This window comes from Symphalangus syndactylus, chromosome 10, assembly GCF_028878055.3.
Source record: "Symphalangus syndactylus isolate Jambi chromosome 10, NHGRI_mSymSyn1-v2.1_pri, whole genome shotgun sequence".
Lineage (NCBI taxonomy): Eukaryota > Metazoa > Chordata > Mammalia > Primates > Hylobatidae > Symphalangus > Symphalangus syndactylus.
Window position 1 is genome coordinate 108,147,398 of NC_072432.2, and position 24,452 is coordinate 108,171,849.

At 39.4% G+C, this 24,452-nt stretch overlaps 1 protein-coding gene across 1 annotated transcript in view; it reads right to left on the reverse strand.

Moving 5' to 3' along the window:
• Positions 1 to 24,452, reverse strand: part of COL6A5 (collagen type VI alpha 5 chain) — a 135,338-nt gene that overhangs the window by 39,136 nt on the left and 71,750 nt on the right. The window contains exons 18-33 of the mRNA XM_055295466.2: positions 24,212 to 24,274; positions 23,530 to 23,595; positions 23,073 to 23,126; positions 19,749 to 19,784; positions 19,198 to 19,260; positions 17,623 to 17,685; positions 16,505 to 16,567; positions 14,394 to 14,456; positions 12,122 to 12,172; positions 11,965 to 12,000; positions 10,545 to 10,607; positions 9,423 to 9,485; positions 7,095 to 7,130; positions 6,933 to 6,969; positions 3,760 to 3,771; positions 1,403 to 1,887 (exon numbers count right to left, since the gene is read on the reverse strand). Of these exons, the coding sequence (XP_055151441.2) occupies positions 1,403 to 1,887; positions 3,760 to 3,771; positions 6,933 to 6,969; positions 7,095 to 7,130; positions 9,423 to 9,485; positions 10,545 to 10,607; positions 11,965 to 12,000; positions 12,122 to 12,172; positions 14,394 to 14,456; positions 16,505 to 16,567; positions 17,623 to 17,685; positions 19,198 to 19,260; positions 19,749 to 19,784; positions 23,073 to 23,126; positions 23,530 to 23,595; positions 24,212 to 24,274 (1,254 nt within the window). The remainder of the gene's footprint in view (positions 1 to 1,402; positions 1,888 to 3,759; positions 3,772 to 6,932; positions 6,970 to 7,094; positions 7,131 to 9,422; positions 9,486 to 10,544; positions 10,608 to 11,964; positions 12,001 to 12,121; positions 12,173 to 14,393; positions 14,457 to 16,504; positions 16,568 to 17,622; positions 17,686 to 19,197; positions 19,261 to 19,748; positions 19,785 to 23,072; positions 23,127 to 23,529; positions 23,596 to 24,211; positions 24,275 to 24,452) is intronic.

The window sequence follows — 24,452 nt, forward strand, 5'->3', positions numbered from 1 at the left end:
GCACAGTCCTATCTGAAGATAAGGATTAAATTTGATGTCTTATTAAGATTTCTTGTATTCTGGAATTTTATGCAACTCTCAAAGCTGAAATGTCACTTATTTTTCCCAGAGAGAAAAATTAAGGAGGCAGAAAAATTTCAAAAAGAAAAATTGAAAACCGCAGGACTTTGACTTCCTGCAATCCTTTTTGTCAGGATCTGTTGTAACTCTCTGTGGCTCCTATTTCCAAAAAATGCTTGGATGTGTTAGGAACAGATTGATTCCCTCCATGTTATAGAGAGATTCTTTCTCTTTATATGGTAGAAATTGTACATTTTTTATAAAAATAGACCTTTATAATCTCTTGAAGGACATGATGGCTTTACACAGCTCCAGAAGAATGCATTTTATGGGTAATCTGAATATATTGAAAAGTTGTAGAACAGATGAAGAGGTTTTTAAGTTTCTTAGGAGGAAGGGAAGGGGAGCATTGATCCCTTGAGAATCTGTGGATCCAAAAGTGACAGGACCTCTTTTGGGAAAAATGTTCATATACATAAAATGTTTTGCATGACCATAGGGGTTCAAAGATCCCGTGAACTTCTTCCATCACTGGTTAAGGCCAGCTGTTCTGTGAGCTACAGCAAGCAGATAACAAATCTGAGAAACACCAGAGCGGTAGAGGGCTGGTAGGGCACCACGTTCATGGCCCTTAATATCACATAGACCTAAGTTCAAATCCCAATTTAGCCACTTAGTAGTGGTATATAGTTAAGTCACTAGTAATCCTCTGGGCCTCAGTTTCCTTTTTTTTTTTTTTTTTTTTTGACAGAGTCTCCCTCTGTTGCCAGGCTGGAGTGTAGTGGCGCCATCTTGGCTCACCACAACCTCCAACTCCCTGGTTCAAGTGAGTCTCCTGCGTCAGCCTCCTGAGTAGCTGGGATTACAGGCATGCGCCACCATGCCCAGCTAATTTTTGTATTTTTAGTAGAGATAAGGTTTCACCATGTTGGCCAGGATGGTCTCCATCTCCTGACCTCATGATTTGCCCACCTTGGCCTCCCAAAGTTCTGGGATTACAGGCGTGAGCCACCGTACCTGGCCCCAGTTTCCTCATTTTTAACATGGAGATGACAGCTGCATTGACCTCCGAAGGTTGTGAAAATGTATGAATACGTATGGAAAGCTCTAGGGACAGTGCCTGGCAAACAGCAGGAGCTGAGCAAATGTGGTTGCTGTTATCATTGACTGTTGTTATTATTCAGGATTGGATTTCACAGACACTGACAACAATATAGCTGTGAAAACTGTAAAGGAGTTTTCAAGAGGCCACATATATTCCTTGACTCTCTACCACTCCCATCCTGCCCTATCACAATACCACTATCTTAAAAATAAAGAAGTTGCCAAGAGAAATTCTTACCCCAAAAGCTTCAAGGAAAACTCTCTCATCAAAAGCAAAGACTGTTGGACTGATATCCAAGGCACTAAACTCCATGGTGGCCGTGATGATGGATGACCTACTGGCAGTTTGACCATTGCTAAAAAACACAGCAACTCTCCTCACATTGGCTCCTGCATACGTCCGCTTGAACACGCTGCGGGTCACAAACCTCATTGCATTACCAACATCTCGGGGCTCTGTGGTCTCTTGATATTTTATTTGGGAAAGCTGCTGGAGGAGTTGCTTCTTCCTATTGTAGTCAGACCAACGGATGAGATAGCTGGTGCCTGAGTTATAGGAAACCATGGCAACTCTTGCTCCCACAGGACAGTTATTTTCCCTGATGTTAAGGTCATTGACAATGGAAGTGATGATGTCCCGTGTTTTATTAAAGCTCTCTTCTGTGACATCATAGGAATTGTCCAGAGCAAATACTAGCTCTGTTGGATATGCCGGACATTTTTCTAGAAAAAAGAAAAGCAGAAGTATTAAGTTATTTCACTGGATCAAAATCCTTTCCCCAACCCTTTACTCCAATGAACTGGGTTCATACGGAGGCAAAGCAAGTGCTTCATCCAGCTCTAGAACTAAAGGTACCCACATGCAAAGAAAGGAAAGAAATCTGGTCTGCAAACTTGAAGTTGTTAACATAAATGCAGAGCATGAATATTTGGGTATGTAATGCTCAGACTTCACAGCCCACTATCAATCAGTCAGCTGTGTAAAATGAAATTGGTGGGAGTTCTTGAGCTGATGGAACTCTTCTGTGTCCTGACCGGGGTAGTGGTTATATGAATCTATGCATTTGGTAAAACTGAACACATACACAGAGAAATGAATTTTACTGTGTGTAAAATTTAAAAATGAATAAAAATAAATTATAGCTTGTTGGGGATCTTGAAAATCTGTTCTCCCCCAAAATCTTCCAAAATGATCTATTAATTATAAAGATAGTTGTAAGATTTCCATCTACTTATGCAACAAATATTTGAGTACCTACCATGTGAAATGCTGTATAACATTCACTGTGAAATACATGCAAAGATGAATCAAGTGCAGCACTGCCTTCGAGGAACTTGTATTGGCAAGGGTCATTATACTATAAGGTATAGAGTAAAGATTATTCTTAATGAGGATTCAGAGGATAAAGAGGCTGTTTCCAAAAAGGGGCTGTCTCAGGGGCTTCAGGAAAGCTGGCTTTCAAGGAAGGCCAGGGTGGCAAGAGGAAGGAAGCAACACGAACCAAGAAAGGTTTGCAATAAGCTCTTATAAAAATGGGACTATCTGCCATTCCTAGCTCAATACTCATGTCTTATGATGACTGAACTTTAGAATTTCATAGAAAATCTACCCTATGTATCAAACCTCACTTTTCAATGTCCTTGTTAAAGTCTGAACACAGGAAGAGAAAAATGATTTTTCTTTTAATAAGCACTTCCATCTGCTCAGGCTGTTCTACTATCCCCAATCTGGCTAACTCCCAAAGCATATTACACTCAAAATATCCCATATCCCAACCACTGTTCTTAGTAATAAAAATAGGGAAGTATTGATTTAGAGAAGTGTTTTGAATCGAAGAATTTTACCATGAAGAAATTTCAGTAATTTTAAAATATGAAAGCTGATAATGAACAATAGAATAAGAAAAATGAAAGATATATTTAATCCAAATCCATGAAGTTGTATTGAGCACTTACTGTGTGCAAGGTGTATTTTTGCAGAATTAAGGTGAATGGCTCCAAACTTGCGCCAAGCTTAAAGACCCTGAGGGTCTACATCAGCAGGCCTCCAGGAGACCAGGAGGTTTTGAAATTGACATAGCCACTGGCTCCAATGGCCTTGCCATGCAAGGGCTCTAAGGTGACGTGCAGCCCCGACTACAGGTTAGGCCCTGGGAAGACCATCCAAAGCCATGGACAGGAAAGGTTTACAAGTAGTGGGCACTCAGTGAGATGACAGGTATGAGTGTGGGCCAGAGGGGGGAAAGGGCACATCTCACACCCAAGAAGCCAGTGTCAAGGGCATCAGCAGCAACAGAATGTGGATTAGTCAGAGAGCCATGTTTACTGAATCCCCCAGCAGCACAGGGCCGGCTCTGGGGAGAAACTGACTTGTAAACTGTGATGGGTCCCAGGCTACGGGCTGGGATTCAGTCACCATTTCATAAACAGGTCAATCATGACACTGACAATTATAGTCATAATCAAAAGAAAGAACTGTCTGCATAGAAGGAAGAAGTCCTGTTTCCCACGAGGTTGAGGGCGTCTTTCAGATTGGTCTTGTTGGAATGCAGCAGTAATGATCTCAGCAGGGAAGACCATGGTAAGAATACTCACCTTTCCAGCAAGCTGTGAAAAGGAGAGAGGGAAAAGTTTGTTACCTTCTTGAAACAAGACTAAAAATAGTTCAAAAAACAACATTTTAACAAAGCTGAAAATGTTATTTGAGTCTAACTGCAAATGAGGCTAATTCCTAAGTGACAGGAAGTCAAGGTTATAGTATTGAGGAAGATGTCAACAGAATTTTATTAACTTGCGAGGCTTCCTAACCTTTTCCATTTGTGAGCCACAGCCAGCAGACTTTAGCAGAATTTTAGTTGAAACTGAAACACTGATCACTCGTCTTAGAAGCAAAAATAGATAAGCCTCTGATTAAACGGCAAGACAGCTGAAATTCAATTTGTTTTGCCTCATCTTATAGCCTTCTGAGAGTCATTCGGCAACACAAGGCTAAAATATGGGGTCTTATTTTCTTCCCTGATGAATATCTTGGGAGCCTTTATTTTCCCATACAACCATAGGGGTATTTCCAAGTGAATTTTGTCTTTGATAAAAAACAGCTCCTCTGTTTGAGTTATCTCCACATCCAGAGGGAGGAAGAAAAAACCCCAAGGGTTTCTCCTGGGCAAAACAGCATCTGGTTCCCTCAACTGAGAGGAATTAGGCAAAGTATTGGTACATCTTTAAGAAACCACAGGCCTGACAACTTCCATGTTCATTTCACTCGATTCCTAGGAAGCAAATGAGTCACTCCAATATAATAAAAGATATTATTAACACTGGCAACACACCAGCCTTCTGTCTTGCTGTTGTGTAACAGTGGTCCCCTGCCATCCACCCTCTGAACACCTCTTGTTTGTCTTAACCCCATGGCCACTGGGATGCTAACTGCCATCAGACAGCACACATAACCCACAGCCTCCTTTGCATCTGGAGACTCAAAACAGACCCCTTTTTCCTGACTGAGTACTTCCATGTGTTAACTTCAAACACAGCTGCAAGGCTACAAGCAGAGGCTGTAGAAGCAGAAACCTCACTGGGTTTGAGTCTGGAAAAGCTGGGTGACTTAGGGGAAAATTACTTAAACTCTTTTGAGCAATTTCTTTAAAGTTGATTTTTCCTAAAAATCTTTACTTATGTATCTCCCTCCAAAATGCTAATCACTTGGGCCCTTCTGTTTTATTCTCAACCACCCCCTTTCTCTCTTAATTTCCCCCAGCCTTCTAGACACCTTCTTTTATTCTCCAAAGACAGTCTCAGCCTGGACCTCATCCCCGTATGTCACAGAGCTGCTACTGGACTGAGGAGCAAATGATGTTAGATGAGAAGCCTTGGAAATGTCAGCTATTAAGTGAGGCATTTAGATCGGCTCTAACGGCCTGTTGCCTGCATCTTTATCTCCAGTCTGCATCCTGGAGTTCCATGTTATCCAATCAGTGCCCTGTGAGGTTATAGAACTTGCCTACTCTTCTCTGACCTCCTGATTTATGGGCTAACTCCTTTTATTCTATGTTGGAAAACTTCTCCCTTCAAATCCCAAACCCCTCCAATGCTGGTCCTCACCTCCCCAGCCCCTTCCACCTACCTTTGGTCTTTTTTGGGAAGACATCATTTGATTTCACTGAGAAGACTGGCAACATCTTGGGGAAGGTTGATCCCACATTCATTTCTCCTACAATGGTTCTTCCCTTTTTCTCTCCCTGTGGTCCCAGTCCCTAGTTCTCTTCTCCTCCTGTGTGCTGAAGGGCCTTTCCCACTATCTCCTCCCTTTGAACCTCCTCTCCATTGCCTCCTTCCTCTTGCCTCCTTTCAAGCTGCCCACATTTGACAGGACTCTCCCATCTCTGAAATGCCATTTTTCTGTACCTTGGCCCCACTCTTTTTGCCAAGAAACAGAAACTCCTTGAGATTCTGTTTCTGACTCTCTAGTTTTACATTTTGAGAAACCTCATCCATCATGTGTTTTGAAGGATCACCAGCACTGACGGACTTCAACATCTGAGTCTCCTTCCCTCACCTTTACGAAAGCCCCATTTCATTGGGGTCGATCGTTTCATGCAGGGTCTACACAACATTCCTCTACCCCTAAAATATGTAAACTCATCATTTTCTCCAACAAATTGATTTCCCTTCACAATTCCTCCTCTGCTTACTCATCCTTGCTGACACTCAGCCTCTCCCCTGCTAGCCTGACAGTTCTTCTAAACTTGCTTTCTTGCTGTTCTTTCCTTGCCACATAATTGCAATGACAACATTTTTATCTAGTCTTCTTCAGTAAAGCTTCTGATTTTCCCCTTTTACATTCTTCTGATTATGATTATTTAAAAACCACAGCGGAAACATAATGAAGACAGATTTCCTAAAATTCCACCTCCTTGAACACAGTCAATCATTGTTTTTCCACTTTTGCCTCTAGTACTTGTTTCTATTATGTATTTATCTACATGCAAAAATAATGAGGATTCAATTTCATTTTATAATATTTAATGCCTGTATTTTTCAAAGTTTGTCTTCATAAAAACTATACTTAGTTAATATTTTCTCAGAAGATGATGTATTGTAACCTAATTATTCTATAAGTGTAAACGGTCTGTATAATCATTTTGCTTTAGCACATAATATTCTGACAATCATATTTACCTATATTTTTTCTTTCTTTTGCTGTATTTCCTTGGGACAAATTTTCAGAAATTAGATCGCTGGGCTTTTCTACCTTATTTTTCCTTCTTTATAACCAAAGACAACCTATTTATGTCGACTCTTGCTTTATTCCTTTTATGAAAGTATTTTTTGCCACTCCCATCACTTTCCCATAGCTGGATTCAGTTACCTCTATGCAAACATCCTTTATTAACTGAGTAACTAACCTACTAGTCCCAAACCCCCACGATCATCCCTTTAACACCATGCCCTCCCAGTCCTTTTGCTCATAACTGTTATACTAATGTGAGTTAATTCACTCACCTTTTGAGTTTTTCTCTAATTTTCCCATATGCATGTTTTCTCTTGATGTCTGCATTGCCCCTCATGAGTGAAGGCACTTTTACTTATACCCCTTTTCCTCTCTCCTTTAATGTGCGATGTTCTACAGTAGGCACTCCAGGCAAGCTTGTTACAGAGGCTTCCCACAAGTGAACTCATCCTACTGATCTCACATATCCACATTGCATACAATCCTAAGTGCCTCACCAACCATTGATGGATGCTCTTGTTCCATAACAGATACTCACGACTATGTTCCCGCAAAAACCGGATCAGATCACATTGCTGTAAATGTTGAAAAAGGAGAGAGAAAAGAAACATGAGTATAGTGACCTTTGAGTAACTGTGTTTATTTCCCAGTGAACTTGTTGAGTTTTCTTTCATGAATAAGGAGATACATAGATACATACAGAATATACAGGCTGCCCTGCCATGCCTTTAATGCCCTAGGAAAAACAAAAACAGAGCAAGTTAGTGGTATGCCAATTGAAGTCTTTAGTAATAAAACAAGAGAAAACAAAAAACTTTCTGTCTTAAAAGCACAGCTGGTAGAGAGTAGTTAAAATATTCCCAAACCCAGTGGATTAATTGCCATATATTTTCCCTACTCACATCAAGGGTGTAAATTTTTTGTTTCAGTGTTAGATCGGGTAAGCTAATGTCTACCAAAGTTAACAAAATTATTTTTCTTCAGTGATAAGAAGAAACAAAGGTATTTCTTACAGATATTTTTACTAAAGATGTAATACTTAGAGGAAGGTATTTCTCAGAAGAATGCTTAAAATTATAAACAGCAGACTTTTCAAAGGGCAGTGCCAAGGAGAGTAATTTATTGAGAATTCAGAGGAACAGTTATATTACACATCGAGTATAAAACACAGGAAATAAGAAACAGCCTCTACATATGAGAAAGATCCAAAGACAATTACATAGCAAAATAAACATTACACAAAAAAAGAGTTACAGAAGTGTAACTAAATCATTACAATAAGCTCATAAATGCCAAGAGATTATGGATCAAAGCAAAACAAATAATTTGGTGAGTTGAATCAGGGAAGACTCCCTGAAAGAACTCAGTCCTTCTTTCTCAGCAGCTTGAGCTTTTCTCTTTGCTGCTTCTTACTTCCATTAATCAGGATCAGGCTTCTCCTTGGCTGTGATTCTTAATATATTTGCATATATAGGTTCCCTTGGGCAACTAATGAATGCCTGTATGCTCACTTCAAAAAAATGTGATTTCATGCTTGCACTTGTACAATTTCATTGACTCCGTCAGAGGTTCAACCAGGGATGTCGGCATAAGAACCTCTGTTCTAAATGACAACGGGGTCACTTCTCCGTCTGTCCATCCATTCAATAAACAGTTAAAGGTCTGCTGAATGTCTATGTGGCCTATTTTGGATTGCTGGAGTTAACCAGAACTGTTGTGGCATCCCTAATTGTACCCATTGGGACATATTAACCTTCTAACTCAAATCAGGAAATTATGCATCCATGAAAACATGTAGTATCATTCTTCCTTTTACAAGTTATGGCAGATAACAGAAAAGAATACATGACAATTTAAACAGAGAGATAAACAGTTTCTGGCTAATACACAGAGTAGACAGTCCACATTTTACAGAGAATCAGAACCATGGAGAGGATGTCCTGAAAGAGCGAGCCCTTGAATAACTTTGAACAAGTTCTTAAGCAGAGGCTGAGGATCAAGAGCTTGAGATAAAGAAGCCAAATTCCAGTCCAGACTAGCTGGGCCAAGCACAAGACCAGGAAGATGTGGGTGTCCCCAGATGAGAGCCCCAGAATCTGAGGAGATAAATCCAGAGCAGACCAGATTGGCCCAGAGACTACATTCTCACTCACATAACTAGGAATATTCACACCTTCCTTAATGCCAAAAAAGTAAATATTGTATCAGAGTATCCTTACCATTAGCTGATTGTCATTCTAATATGGATTCAGTTTTCCACAAAACCATTCATGTTTTTTGCTTTCATAATAAAGTCCCAAGTTCAAGAACCTCTTCAAGTAATCAGAAAATACAATGCACAAAACAAGATAAGCAGCTTATCCACTCCTTACACAATGCTGCCTGGGCCTCCGCCACAAAACACAGGTGCTCGCAATATTTAATTCTCACCTGACTGTGCTTGTCAGGAGAGACAGATGTGTAACTAAATCATTAGAACAACCTGGGAGGCACTGAAATAGAGAAATGGCTATTTCGTCAGTAGGAGATATGCCTGACTCTGCCTGAGAATGCTTCCAGAGGTGCCACTTTTCTTGTAATGCAATCACAGGGGAAGTTGCGCCTATATTTCCAAATCTCTCTAAAGTCTAAATTTTGAGGATAGGAAGGCAACAATAGTGGTTTTGGTAAACTCCATCAACCTGGAGTTAACACTGGCGTTAACCAATATTAAATATTTGCATTGTATATTTTATTTGCTATTAACTATTTTGCAATGCAATATTACTATTTGTAAACCTTACAGTTTACAAAGAATAGTCACATTTGATTATCTGATCCTCACAGATACCTTTTGAGGTAGTTAGGATAGAATATGTCATCCCCTCATTTTAGAAATAAACTGAAAGACCCAGTGACTGGGTCATATAGCTAGTAAAAAGCAGAATCTGGACTTAAATCCATTGCATTTGACTTTAAATTCTGTGCCCTTTCCATGGAACATACTGGAAACTACTATATCCTACTTAGTTCTTATGGATACACTTACTCTCTGTCCAGGAGGGCCTGGGAGTCCTCGAGATCCCTCTTCACCTTTCAAGCCTACAGTGAGCTGCAGATAGGAATATATTAATACATTAGTTTCAACATTGTCTATCTATGGGGACTACTTCAGTTTCGATAAGACTTTCTAATTTTAAAAAAACTTTTAAAAAGATAGCAGCTATTAATTGAAGTCAGGTAAATTGCTTACTTCTGATATAAACAATATATTCTTAATGACAGGTAAATATCCATTTCCCTCCTAGCCTCTTTAATAGTGACATACTTTGTTCTGGCACTGGCTGTGCATTTCAATCTTAATTAGCCATAAATTGGGACTGGTGCTAATAGGAAAAACAAATATATGAGGGCACACAGAGGTCTAATGAGAAACCTCCCATCTGTAAAAAATCAAATAAGAAAAATGATTCCCTACACACATAAGAGGACATGAGTGGGCTATGTCATTCCCATACCCCGAAGTGATGGATACGGATACTAATGAAATTTATCCAGCCAGATGGAAAGTATCCATTGAGTTGCATCTTTTTTCACACTGATGGTGACCACTGATATGGCACTCAAACTTTAAAATGAAAGGATGCCTGTCTCAGCATTTTGCTTCTAAGCAAGTAAGCATAATATTCGATGCTGCACTTTGCTAATTAGAAGATCTCAATAGCCTTCCTCAAAATAGCCCATATGACCTTGTGATGGATAGTGGAATTGTCAGAAACCCTCAGGGACACAGTGGGAAGGACATCTTTCGACTGTCACCTTCATTTCCACTCACGGGGTTAATATGCCAGGATTTAATACGTGCCTTAGAAAAGACTGGAAGGCACTGACATTTCTTGGAATAGCAAGTTATCAATTTGTAAATCTTTAAAATAGTACTGATTCATTGAACCATAAACTTTTAGAGCTGAATGTGACCTTAGATGTCACTAAGTTCAATTCTTATGTTACAGAAATAGAGACCCTGAAAAGATGTGTTGAAGGTCACAGCTAGCAAGTGGCATTTCAGATGCCCTTGGGTTGAATCAATAATCCACATTTATTATTATAACATAAAAGCCAAAGTCTGCCAAAGAAATATTTATCATTTCTGGAATTATAGGCTACTTACTGCTAGTCCCCTAAATCCTTTGGGTCCAGGTCCCCCAGGAATTCCAGGATCACCAATATCACCCTGAAGATTCAGATATAAAAAGTCAAGATGTTAAAGTATTTGCTATGAAAGAATTAAAAAAAAACTCTCTGGACTCAAACTTGATTGATATTATGACAATTATACATTAATGAAGGCCAGTACAACATTAAATGTCATCTTTTCCTGTCATTTGGAACTAAGTCATTGGTACACTTATTCTTCAAACTATTTTTAATTTTTTAATAATATAAATATTTACATATACATATCACTTCAGTGGTCATCCAGTTACTAAAAATATCCAAAGAAAATGCTTGAAAACCCAGAAAAACATTTGGAGTATTGACTATATGAAATAAATAATGAATTACTTTATAAATTCATAAAACATTTATGAAAAAGTTGAAGGTGAAAATAATCTGTTCTGATTTTTTAAAATTTTGACAGTTATTTATCGATATGCTTATTTCACATTTATCTGTAAGTTGAATTATGCTAATTTTCTCCCTTTATCAGTAAATTGGAAAATTGATCCTCTACAATGAGGACTTTCTTTCTAATGGTTATTTATATTGTCCCTTTTGCACCCTTTTGTACTTAAGAATCTCTTTTGATAATTCATTCATTAAAAATAGTTTTAAGAGGATTCACAGTTGACAGTTTTCCTAGACTTTATTTGATTATTAGATATTCTATTTTTTAACCCATATTTTGTATTTTAATATAAGCATCACTTACATAGAAGACATTGTTCTGGACTTTTTTTTCTAAGGGAGATCTTTCTACAGAATTCCAATGTATAAAACAGACATAACTTGAGCTACTTGGGTTGAGATGAAAGGTATGTCTGTTCCTACAGCATGAAGATGGATTTCAGTCTGGCAGGCAATGAGAAATTCTTGAAGATGTTTGAGTAGGAAAGTGACATAATTTGGCTATGCTTTGGAAAAAAAGTCAAGTGACAGTAGCGTTTGGAATTAACTGAATCAGGGGGAAGATGGAAGTAGGAACCCAATTAGAAGGATACTGTAATCGTTCAGGTGAGAGAAAATAAAGGGCACAATAATGAAGAACAAATAGCAATAACCCAAGCCAAGAGTATTGAATGAAATCACCAAGGCAGAAAATCAAGAAGAGAACAGAAGACTGAACTTGAGAGGATACCTGGAGGTAGGCTTTCAAGGCAGAGGCATCAGGTAATGATGGACAGAACAATCTTTTCCAATGTAAAGATTCATAGAGGTTAAATATAATTCTTTCCTCAGGAAGCCCAAGGAAAACAACTGTCTTGAGTTTCTCCTTATTGCCCCCATTTCATTCAGACCTACAGGTTTATCTCAGTTCTCAAGTAGAAGGTTAAGATCATGGTAATTTCAAAAGGTCATGCATACAATACCTTCTGCCCCATATCTCCAGGGAATCCTCTTGGGCCCTATAATTTTCAGCACAGAACATAAATACATCAACATATCACTTCTGCAGTATGATCATTTCTTCTTGTATTATTTAGTTTGATTCATCAATGAATAAAAATAATTGCTTTCCATATTTACCTTTACTCCTTTTCGTCCCATCTGACCGTAGCCTGGAATGCCAGAATCTCCCTGTGTAAACACACCAGTTTATTTCAATTTCTCAAAAATGGAAATTAATTTTAATCTATACTGGGGAGATTACAGTGTCAGAAGAGAAGCACTGGGGACTTCCATGCAGAAGGTGCCTAACTGGTGACCTCGAACCCTAAGAACATTGTGTTGCTGTGTTTTCCTCACTCCCTGGTATGTTCCCTGTACTTCTTTGACCAGCTCCATTCTGTAAACATTGCAGGAAGCAGAGGGGTGGTCATTCAGGACTTGTGGAGTCAGTGGCAGTTTCTTGCCTAGAAAATTAGGAGCTGGTCCAAACAATACAGGTGAGAAACTCTCTGAAGAAGGATTACAAATAGTCAATAGACATACAGAAAAAAATGTTCGTCCTCACTGGTAACAAAAAAATGCAAATTTGACCCTGCAATGAGATACTATTTTTGTCAATGGTAAAGATGGAAAAAAATGACAATACCTGTTGTTGTGGATGCCCTAAAACACTCTCCTGAATAACACGTGGATCCACATACTGTTTGAATTTTCCTAAGGGCACTTCATAATGGCGTTCAAAGCCTTTATGAAACATGTACATATTCTTTGATCCAGCTATGCTACTTTAGAAATCTCTATGTAGAAATTCATTACGGTTTTGTCCAAAATTTTAGTTAGGACAACACAGCATGAATGTTCATTGCTGTGTTGTTTATCACAGTGAAAAACTGAAAGCAAGCTAAATAACCAATAACAAGATATTGGTCAAATAAATGAATGTATATGCATTTAGTAGAATATTTTGAAGCTACTAAAAATTATGTTGAGGAAAAATGTAATGACATGAAAATATGCTCACGATACATTGTTTAGAATAATTTTTTAAAAATTTCCAGGATGATAATGATAAATATCTCAAAATGGTGGATTACAAGTAATAGTTCTTTTCTTCCCTCTTTCCTATCTTTTATTCTGGGTAAATTTTCTTTCCTTCTCTCTCTTCCCCTCTCCTCTTTCTTTCCTCTCTTCCTTCCTTCCTTCTTTCTTCCTTTCCTTTTAGATTCATGGTTTCAAATTAGATCACATAAAAAGATACTTTTTAAGACTTGCTGGACCATTCTACAAGCATTTAATTTTATGGATAGAAAATGCAATGAAGGAAGATTGAAAGTCTTTATAGAGGCAATGGATTGTGGGTGTAGCCATAAGTTAGAAACTTGCTGTGCCCTAATCATTTGTTCTCCTGTAAGCCTCTGGCTCCTTATGTCTATTTACCATTTTTTTCTTTTTTTTTTTTTGCAATTTTCAAATATACGATATATTAACTGTAGTCACCATGATATACAATAGATCTCTTGAAATTATTCCTTCTTTCTAATTGAAATTTTGTATACTTTGACCAATATCTCCCTTGTTACCACCTCTGGTAACTACCATTTTAATTCTCTGTTTCTATGATTTTGACTTTTTTTTACATTTCACCTATAAGTGAGATCTTCTTCTATTTAACTTTCCATGCCTGGTTTATTTCACTTCACATAATGTTCTCTGGATCCATCCATGTTGTCACAAATGACCACATTTTCTTCTTTTTAAAGGCTGAATAGTATTCCATTACGTATACATACCACATTTTCTTTATCCATTCATCCATTGATGGATACTTAGGTTGATTCCGTATTTTCTTGGCTATTGTGACTAATGTTTGTGCTTGGTAAATTTTCTATGATATCTATGTATAATGTTTGTAATAAACACTAATTTTTTTTAAATGAAATAATTGTTCCTATACTGGCTGCTCCATGAGCTGAGATCTTGTTATAGCCAAAGCCGTTAGGACACAGTGCAGGCCTAAAAATGCGATGCCCCATTTCTTAGCCTTATTCCTCCATCTCTCATTGTCACCCTAGACTTTTGCAAGAAGAGAGGTGAAATGGGCAGTGTTGTTTTTCAACAGATACGCATCTATGTGGCCATGCTGGTTGTTAAGGTATTGAAATGCCCTGTTCTAACTCATCCATTATCCTCTCTGCCTACCCCCCTTCTCCTGCTTGCTGTTTTCCTTCACGTTGACAGACTATCTATGGAATGAGAGCTTTAGGGGTTGGGAGAAATGTTCTCACATTTTCCTAGATGCTGAAATACCTTTCATGCCCCCCATACTTGGGCTGATGGTGTCAACCCCTTCTCTTTACTTTGGAACTGAATACTCAGATCTGGGGAGGGTAGGGACTTCAAAACTTCATACCTGTCTTCCTCGCTGCCCAGTTTGCCCCACTGGCCCTAGATCTCCAGGAAGTCCAGGCTCTCCCTAGTAAGTGGGACAAGAAGAGCTTCAGATCAGTAAAATCAAACCTGGTTCCTACCACGGAAAGTTCTGTCCACTCGATGAGGAGACTCAAGGTTCTCAGTGAGGGGTCAGTGCTCACTAAGGGGATGAGAGTAGGGCACAAATTATGGTTTTTTCATAGCTAGCAGAAGATGTCTAGCACAGCCCAGAGTTGGACTGGTGTGCTGCTTTTCCAGTATTATAAAAGGACTGAAGGAGAAGGCAAAAAGTAGAAAATTGACTCCAGGGGAAGTTGACTCATTTGCTGATGCATTTGCCTATCCAACAATTATTTATTGAACTGCAAAATAAACACATTGGGGTGGTCCTGCCTTCACCTGGCTGGAAAAAGAAATTATTAGACAGGCAATTATAATATTGTGAGATAAGGTTCAGGGTGCTATGGAAGCAAACAGAAGGGGAGTCTAAGTCAGATTTGGTGAGCCTGAGGAGGCTGCCGAAAGGAAAGGAGCAGGGAAGCTGAGGACTGAAGGATGAGTTGTATGTCAGGGGACTGGGCAAGAAAGGGGTGAGAGTGATCCAGGAAGAGGGAAGGCATTAGTGAGAGGCCTGAGGCAGGCACGTAGGAGGGAGGTAAGCAGTGAAACCTTAGAATGAAATGGGGCAAATAGCAAAGGGCCTTGTAAATGACCCCCTACCTTATTAACAAATAATTGCATATGTTTACGGTGTACAACATGATTTGATATACATATATGTTGTACAATGATTGCCACAGTTAAGTTAGGTAATGTATCTATTGCCTTATCATATTACCACTTTTCCTTTTTTATTTTTGCTTTAAGTTGAGAGCATTTAAGATCTACTCTCTTAGCAAAATTTCGAGTCAACAATACTGTATTGTTAACCATAGTCACTATGCTATACATTAGCTCCCCAGAATTTATTTATCTTGTAACTACCTTAAAGTTTGAATATTTCCTGGAGGCCATGGGAAAGCCAAGACCCATGATACAATTTGCTGGGCTCAGTGTAAAAGGAAAACTCAGGCCCCTTGCTTAAAAAATGAGATTCAGGACCATGACAGCAGAGCATTAAACTCATCAGGGTGTTCTTCTCAGCAAGGCCACCTGTGTGGCTGCACAGGTCACAGGACCCTAGAGAGGGGGCCATTGAAAGGTTTTAAACAGGGGAGTCAGATTCTGATGAGGTTAATCGTTTGCTCTCTGACGACCCCCAACAGAGCCATCTCAGAGATAGTTGTGGTTCGAGAACCGCATGCACCAACGGATTTGAGTTCTGACGCCACCCATCCTCCACTCAACTCAGCAACCACGTGCATTCTTGGATTCAGGAAATCAGGGGGTGAAAGAGATCTTTTAGAGTTGTTTCTGATGGGTGAGATCACTCTGTCCTAGGGAAACGGGGCAGCTTCATGGAGAGGTCAGCAGTTAGAAACTCTTTGCTCAATGGAAGGAAGAGAACATATTAGCGGAATGCTGGTGACTTGCTGATGGTGCTTGGATTCAATCACATGAGGAATTAACGTGAAAATCAGGAAGAAAATGGAGGTACTTCTGTATTTGAAATCCATAAGAAATAACATTTACTTTTTTCAAGAAGGAGTTCATGTCCTCTGCAGGGACACGGATGAAGCTGGAAACCATCATTCTCAGCAAACTAACACAGGAACAGAAAACCAAACACTGCATGTTCTCACTCATAAGTGGGAGTTCAACAATGAGAACACATAGACACAGGGAGGGGAACATCACACACTAGGGTCTGTCAGGGGGTGGGGGCCAAGGAGAGGGAGAGCATTAGGACAAATACCTAATGCATGCGGGGCTTAAAACCTAGATGACGGGTTGATGGCGGCAGCAAACCACCATGGAACATGTATACCTATGTAACAAATCTGCATGTTTTGCACATGTATCCCAGAACTTAAAGGATAATTTAAAAAAAGAAAACATCACATTGTACCTCATAAATATAGGCAATTATTAATTATCCATTAAATATAAAATATGTTTTTAAAAGAATTAAAAAACAGAAATAACATTTACTTTTTTCCCCAAAAGTCCAGGTCTTCCAGTGCTCCCTTTAGCTCCCATTAGCCCACGAGAACCCTGAAAAAAAAATTAGAGACTAAAAAAGTTGGCACCGTAGTAATTCTTAGAAAGCCCATTAGAAACATTTCACTTTCCTTCATGTTATTCCCAACAACTCTTTGATGCAGCCTTAACAAGAGATCCAGCCACCCAGGAGGAGAGAGACAGATGGCAGAGCTGAACCAGATGACTCAGGTTCCAGTCCTAGTTAGAGGACCACATGTTTTAATCTGCAGGGACATCACTAGTCCATATGGGGCTTAGTGAGAAAAAGAAAAGGCACCCTTGAGTCAACACATACTATTTCCAAATGTGGGAAAACTGTCATAATGCACTGATTTTTTTAGAACAAGACACTTTGCTGCCATCTTTGTGCACCGTATCATATGCACATACATAACGGCATGCAGGATATGTTTCAGCTTCCCAATAAAAAAAATGGGCAGAAGTGTCTTTCACACACATATTATCAGAAAGATAACTGACCACACATGCTAGGAATATAGAAATATGGGTATCCCTTGCCTTGTGAACTCTCACTATCTGAGCAGAACTGAATAGATTTAGAACATTTTTCCTACAAATCCTTCACAATCCAAACTATTATTTCTCAGGAAACAAACAGATTCAGATGGTGAATTCAAGAGGTGAACGTAGGAATCAAGTAGGTTTGAGTAGCAAGGGATCTTTGTACAGTCAATTTTAAATATCTATAGTCAATGGAAACATATGTGCATGGCATGTATAAATTTTAAAAGTTAGAAAAATCAGAATAATGTATCAGTTTTTGGAGGAAATGTTATGATTGGGCAACATTTGTATTCTTCCAAATGCTTTCTTTAGGCTGATGAAATGGATTTGTGCTTTCACTGTAAAACCCCAGTGAAGGAGAAAGAGGAGTGCTTTAGCTATGTATGAGGAATCTGAGCTGCACTAAAATTTTGCCCCAGATAATCCAAAAATGAAATAATGTAGATGTAAATAATACAAAAAAATTATATGTGAAGTTTTTTTGCACTAAGAGGAAAATAATTGTTAAGAGTCATTGAGCCTAATGTCTCTGAGTCACTCACCTGAGGTCCTTTGTGCCCCTGGCTTCCTTTTTCTCCTTTTCTGCCAGGATTTCCCTGTGTCCCCTTTAGTGGTAACAAAGGAAATACAATGCAATTATGTCAATGAAAGCTTACTTCTCAGTGTTTCTTTTGAAACACCCTGCAGAAAAGCAATGATCCAACCCTTCCCGCAGCCTTTTAATCCTGAGATTAAGCATGTATTAAGAGTAATTGAGGACAGGCGTAGTGGACTCAGTGGTCCAGATCTTTTTAAGGAATTCCCAGCCTGTATATAAGACCTTCATCCCTCTCCTACAGAGGACATAAAAATAGGCCAAAGCAGGAAATGAAACCTATAAGAAAAGGAAGTAAGACACAAACAACAGTCAGATGAATTCCTTTCAATGGACGGGTTACCTGAGCCAAAGCCCTTATTAATGTGTAAAATAGAGAGTAAAGTTGTTTCAAATTAGCACAAAAGGGCATCTTAACAGCAGACCCCTATCAGAAGAATCAAAGTCTATTTTTCTGCCATATTTGCCATCAAACACATGGTTCTCATGTGGTTATCTCATATAGAAGCAAAAACTAGAGGTGGCAGTAACGTTTCTTCCTATTGAAGTACCAGCTGTGAAATGGCCCTGGGCTGCCCAGGAGCCACCAGGTGAGCTTTGATTCACTGTCTCAGTGTCAAAGGGACCCTTGGGTGTCTGAGATATCTGAAGTAACTGTCATTGCCACCCCCACATCACCCCAAAGCCTGGGAATGGATCTAAGCTGGTCCCTTCCCTACCCAATCTAGAGAAACTGCTAGCTCATAGTTTGGTACAGGGACCCCAGAACCACTCAAGAGAATCCCAAATTCCAGTTTGGTCCTAATATCTGAATTTTCTAGAAAAAAATGAATTCCCAGGAAGACCTTAGAATAGGCACAGCTACACAGGCCCTTCCATACAAGTCCAGGCTTAAGTTAGGCTTCATGTAAAGTGGGCTTCATAAGATGACTAAACGACCATGTGTTACAAAGCTACTCTCCACAATGACCACAGCTTCCCCTTCTGGCATGGAGAGAAGCAAGACAATGATGCTCTGACTTCCAATGCTCATATTACTAATGATATAACCATGAAAGATGCAAATGGCTCACAGAACGCCCTATCAGTCATATTCCAGAAATACTGATACCCCTGTAGAGTTAGCTTTAGGCAAGTTGAGTAGCAATTTCCAACTTTCAACTAATTTTCATTTGTGGGAGCCTGTGTATACATGACCCCAGCTATGGAAAACCAATTTGTTGATCCTGGTGTTAATTACTAATGTAATATGAAGGTATTAATCATTCACTATTACTAATATGAAGACACAATACCAGGTGAGCACAAGAGCACATCTTTCCTCTACAAAGGCTTATTAGTGACCTGCAAATAATGAAGCAAGTTTGATGGAACAAAATCACCCCCCATCCCATAATGGGGAATGCAAAATAGGGCAGGGGGCAGATTCTCAGTTATTTATTTTTATACAGAAATACCTGCCTTCTTCCCATCAGAATAACTTCACAGCATTTATCAATATTTACAAAATATTCCAACACACCTGTGGACCTTGTAATCCTTCAGCTCCCAATGTGCCTGTAGGTCCAGGATTTCCTGGTTCTCCCTGATGAACAAGAGGTTCCAGTGTCAAGCTTTTCTACATGTTGTTTCCATATAGATTTTCTCTTTATAGTATTTACATCAGAAATAGGTACTGTTTTGTCTGACTCGTGGCTCACCCTCTACTTTGCCTAGGATTTTACTGTTCTAGACTGTCTAAGGAATGAATATAAACTTGTTTCTTATTCCAATAAGCGATTTCTGTCTCTTGAAGTTGATTCCCAAAGCACATGAAGAGCAGTCAAATGCACAATATTTGGAATTGCATAGGTTCTGCCTGTCTGCAAGGTATCTATCAGGGAGGCTTTTCCTTAGGTCTGTTCTGTTCCTGGGAGCTGCAGTGATCATTGGGTCAGTGGGGATCACGTCCAGTACTGGGCACTTCCTATACCCTTGTCAAATGCTCACTGATTTGATTCCCAGCACCACCTACATGGGAGAAACCTCCTTGGTCCCATCAACCACAGAGAACAGGAAGTCAAGGTTACTTACAGAAACACCTTGGAGTCCCCTTCGACCTTCTCTTCCCTGGGACAGAAAAGGCAAAATGTTAGTATGTGGATGTCTGAATGGAGGGGTTCCTTGGGGCAAATCAGCCTCTTTCATTCTCTGATTGACACAAGTAATGAGCAGCTCACAGAAACAATTTCCCTGAGGCGTTTTCCATAGACAAGCTTTCACACTGGGCATTTAATTACAGACTAACATTTGGGGGATTGATTGCAAACTAATTTAAAAGTCATTACAGACCTAGCTCCAGTCTGACAGCTTCTAACAATTATCCAGGAGGCTGTTTAGAGAATCAAATCATCCTGAAGACCCTGTCTTCTGTATTTCCCTCTCCAGCAAATCCCAAAAAGCACTGTCTGCTAATCAGAGCCTTCCCATGGGAGAAGAGCTGTGGCACATCCATTTCTTTCTGTCCTGGGCCCCTGATTGTATCTTGGGAGGAGGTAAAAAATTTCTAGATATATTGTCTCATATGGGACCACTGGGGCTTGTCCCTATAGAATTCTACAAGAAATAAATGGCTGATGGAGTCTGCTCAACTATGGTGATCCAAATGTCCAAATGGCTACCACTAGGTTCAACAGAGGACAAAAAAGCTTGGCTGATCCCTGAAGCCCAAATCTCTGTCTGTGCCTATCCAGAAGCGAGTTCACATTGCCAGCTCAGGCCCTCTACCTAGTGGTTGTCACACAGTCTCCTTTCCAGAGGGTAGCCAAATGGGAACAGGATTCAGGCCCCAGATCCTAACTTCCTTATCCCTAAACAGCAAGAATAAGATTTGCACCCTCTTATCACCCTCTCAAACCCTGTCTTTGCCTCTTTGAGAGAGCTGTGGAACATCTCGACCACCAATTCACTTAGTGTTGTGATAAACAACTATGATTACTTTAGGTAAAAAAGCAAGTATTTTTTTTAATTCTATTTCTTCATTCATTTATTCAGAAAGGTAGCCATGGAAATTATTTCAGAACTGCTGTTTTCTTTCAACTGCCCACCTTCTGAAGGTCCTTAGAATAAACTATCAAATCAAGTATCGGCTCCACCAGGTTGGCTATTGCTTACAGTTTCCACTGAGGGTCTGCCCCTTGATTCAAGGTACTTTTTGCTTTTAAGATGCAAATACTCTTTAAAAGAAGTTACCCATTGAAATTTTCAGCTGTTTGTACCCAGAATCAATTTCCAAAGCTCTTGACATAAAAAAGCAGAGAAGAAACAGTAAACAAAGATTGAGGCCTCGGTTCCTATAACATCACAATTCTGTCTTCATTAAGAAGCAAGGATAAAATAATGTGTATTCTGTGTAACAGACTATATGCACAATGGTTAGAGATATGTCCTTGAAAGTCAGGCAGACTTGAGCTCAGTTTTGTTCTTTAAAGCCTGTGTGGCACAGGGCAATTGCCCAATAAACCTCACCCAGTGTGGTTAGCAGCCCAGACTCTGGGGGGAGACAGGCTGAGTTCAAATCCCAGCTGTGCCACTTACTAGTTCTTGTGACCTTGGGCAAGCTGCCCAAGGTTTCTTGATTTTTTCCATCTGTAAAAAATGGATGTAATAATAGTATCTATCTCACAGGTATGTTATGAGGATTAAATGAATTAATATTTGAAAGTGATTTGAGCAAGACCTGGTGCAAAATAGATGCTATAGAAGTATTCTTTGTGTATGGCAGGCAAAAAGCATGAGGCCTGGAATATGGATTCCAGTGTGGTTTTCAGTGTGTGGATCCATTGTTTTGGCAACAATGGGTAAAACAATTAATTTACATAAGTTGAAATTCTGTCACATAGAAGGCAATGTCTTGGATTGGCTTACGTTGTTTAAAATTTATCATCCACTTAAGATGCTCCCACCCTCACAGAGAATTCTATTCTGCATCGGAAAGTTGGGGGAGAGGGGAGAAGACCTGATGTTGTTTTATATCAATGTTACCTTGTTTAATTCAGGAGAAAAGAAATTACAAATGAGGAGGTCAGCAGGGAAACAGGTAGAAGATGAGGAGGAGGCCGAGAGCCTCATGTCCTATAACTGGCTGGTTTGTCCATGATTTATTGCCTACACCACTCCTGGCATCTCTTTTTTTAAAGTACCTGATTGATGTGTCAGTTATAAAGCTATTTTAAACTAAAAGTATTCCCTCTTAAACCAACAAAAATACACTTATCTTTAAAATTTATAGCATTTAGCTTATCTTGCTGCTCTACTGCTTCCTCTTATTACATTTTAATTCTCCTGTGTGAAGAAGAGGGCAAAGTCCCAAAGAATTTTACCAGAAGCACTGGGAAGCCTAGCCCCTTCCAACTCCAGCTCTTTTCCCTTTAAGAACTGTGGTTCAAGATAAACAAAGGCAAGTGGTATAAAAACACATTTCTTCACCATCTATCCCAGAGAGAAGGGTAATCAGCCACAGCCTTCAAAATGATGAGAAGATTCCAAATTTGTACTAGAAAAGAAATCCAAGCATTTCCAATTCCTTCTTGAACAAAACTCAGAGCCAAATCTAGGACTTTGTCCATTATTCTTTTTTAATGATGTCCATGCTGAGCGCATGAGAGAGGAGTTTTTAATACATTATAAATATCACTTCCAGCTTCAGTAGTCCACAGAAGGAAAGGCGATTTCTTGGTTGTTCCTTTTAAAAAGATAGAGAAGTCCAATGTCCCTGTTTTTTGCTGTGATAGGCTTGATATAACATGGGATGCTGTAAAGTTATGCCAGCACCTCAAGGTTGCCACTTGACCCTAATTGCCAGTGCTTTGGCCCATTCAGGAAGAATTTATTTGGGAGTCCTCTTTCTCATTGGCAACATGTAAAGCGAAAGTATATTTACCTAGTTCATAATATTCTTATGTAAGCTACCAAAGGAGAGCTTTTGTGTCAAAATCATTGGCTCTCTTCAAAGACATCCCAAAACACCTGGAAGGTGGAAAGGGAAAGGCCAACTATGTTACAGTGGTTTCAACCACGGGTGATTTTGCCTCTCAAACCCACCACTACTACGCCCACCACAGACATCTGACAATATTTAGAGACACTTTTGAATGTCACAAGTGGGCAGTGAGGAGGGGTGGTGCTGCTGATACTCGTGGGTCGAGACCAGGAATGCTGCAAAACATCTGGCAATGCATAGCATAGCCATTCACAAGAAATAATTATCTGGCCCCAAATTTCAGTAGTGTCAAGATGCATAAGCCCTGAAAAATATTTCAGCCCTGAATCAGCCAACTCTGCGCAACAAATATTCTGAATGCCTCTGTCATCTTCAAGTGGTAAGGAGGGGAAATAAATGTCCACAGAAATACTTACCCTGCTTCCTCTGGAACTAGGACTGCCTTGCACTCCTTTCTGTCCAGTTCTACCCTAAAAACATAATAATGTCCTCAAGATCAAAAGGCAAAAATTCTGAATAAATCATAAAGGCATCAGCATCAAAACCTCAAGCACTATTAAAATGGCAGAATAAACATGTCATGCTGTGATCATTCTGCATATTAACAGTCAGTTATATGTCCTTTAAAGAAGAAAAAAGCATAGCAACATGCACTGCTACTACATTTTCCCAAATAATATCACTTGCCAGAAACTTAATAATTTTGCTCATAAAAGTGTACCCTACTACAAATATGCATCATCAAAAAATAAAGGTCTTTTCAATGTGGGCTTAAGAGCATTTGTTCAATTACAGAAGGGTTACATATCTTACTAAATTTACTTGGATCAATAACAGAATTAATCAACTCATAGATAAAATAGATCAAATTACTTGTCTTCCTTGTTCTCCTTTGGAGCCCTTTTGTCCTTTGATGTTATTGTTTTGTCCTGGATTACCCTAGAGAAAGATTTTTAAAAGTAGTTTAGAATTCAGAAATATCAGCTTTTTCCCCAAAACGGTATGATGTTCAAGTACTAAGCTAATTTGGGTCAAGGTATAAGAGGTGTGGGAAAATTTTTCATATTTGAAACTCACAGGATTTTGGAAAAAATCAAAGCAGCACTTCCTCAAGGTTGAAGAAGATTTGGCAATAAAGAATTAAAAGAGTGCCTGCTACATGGTGATTTTCCCTTTTCTATGATGGCAGCTTCACTGATGCACTGGTTCAAACATTCTTAGGCTATTCCCTCAAGGGTGTAAAAAGATTCCCCTGTAACTGAGTCTGCAAATAGTGAATCTGTAGGTCTGCAAGATTAGAAGTCCAATAAATAAAGCTATGGAAATGTTCTCCCAGAGGAACCAGAAAGTCTCAACGTACCATAAGGATTCAGAAGATGGGCCTAACCCAGATAAGACACAAACAGACTTTTCCCAAAGCCTCAGCCAACACCTATCACCCCTACTCCTAAGACAAGCATTTGCCTACAGGGTAGGCAGGAAACACAAAGGGAAAGGAGATAGGAACTGTGGAGCAAGTATAAAATTCAGAGCCAAGTGGGCCCTAGAAACTTACCAGATCCCCTGGGAAGCCCTTCTCTCCATACTGCCCAGGGGCACCTCTGGAGCCTGGGCTGCCCTGAAAAAAATTGAAATAAATTTCTGAGTTAGCTTGTAGGAGGTTTGTATAATGGTGTTAAGTGTGAAGTTTTGTATGTAGGGGGGTTAATCAGATAAAATGCTCTTTGTCCTATCACAGTCAGATTCCCTTAGACTTCTCAAGCAGTGCTAAGTCCAGTTTTAAGCCTATGGTCAGG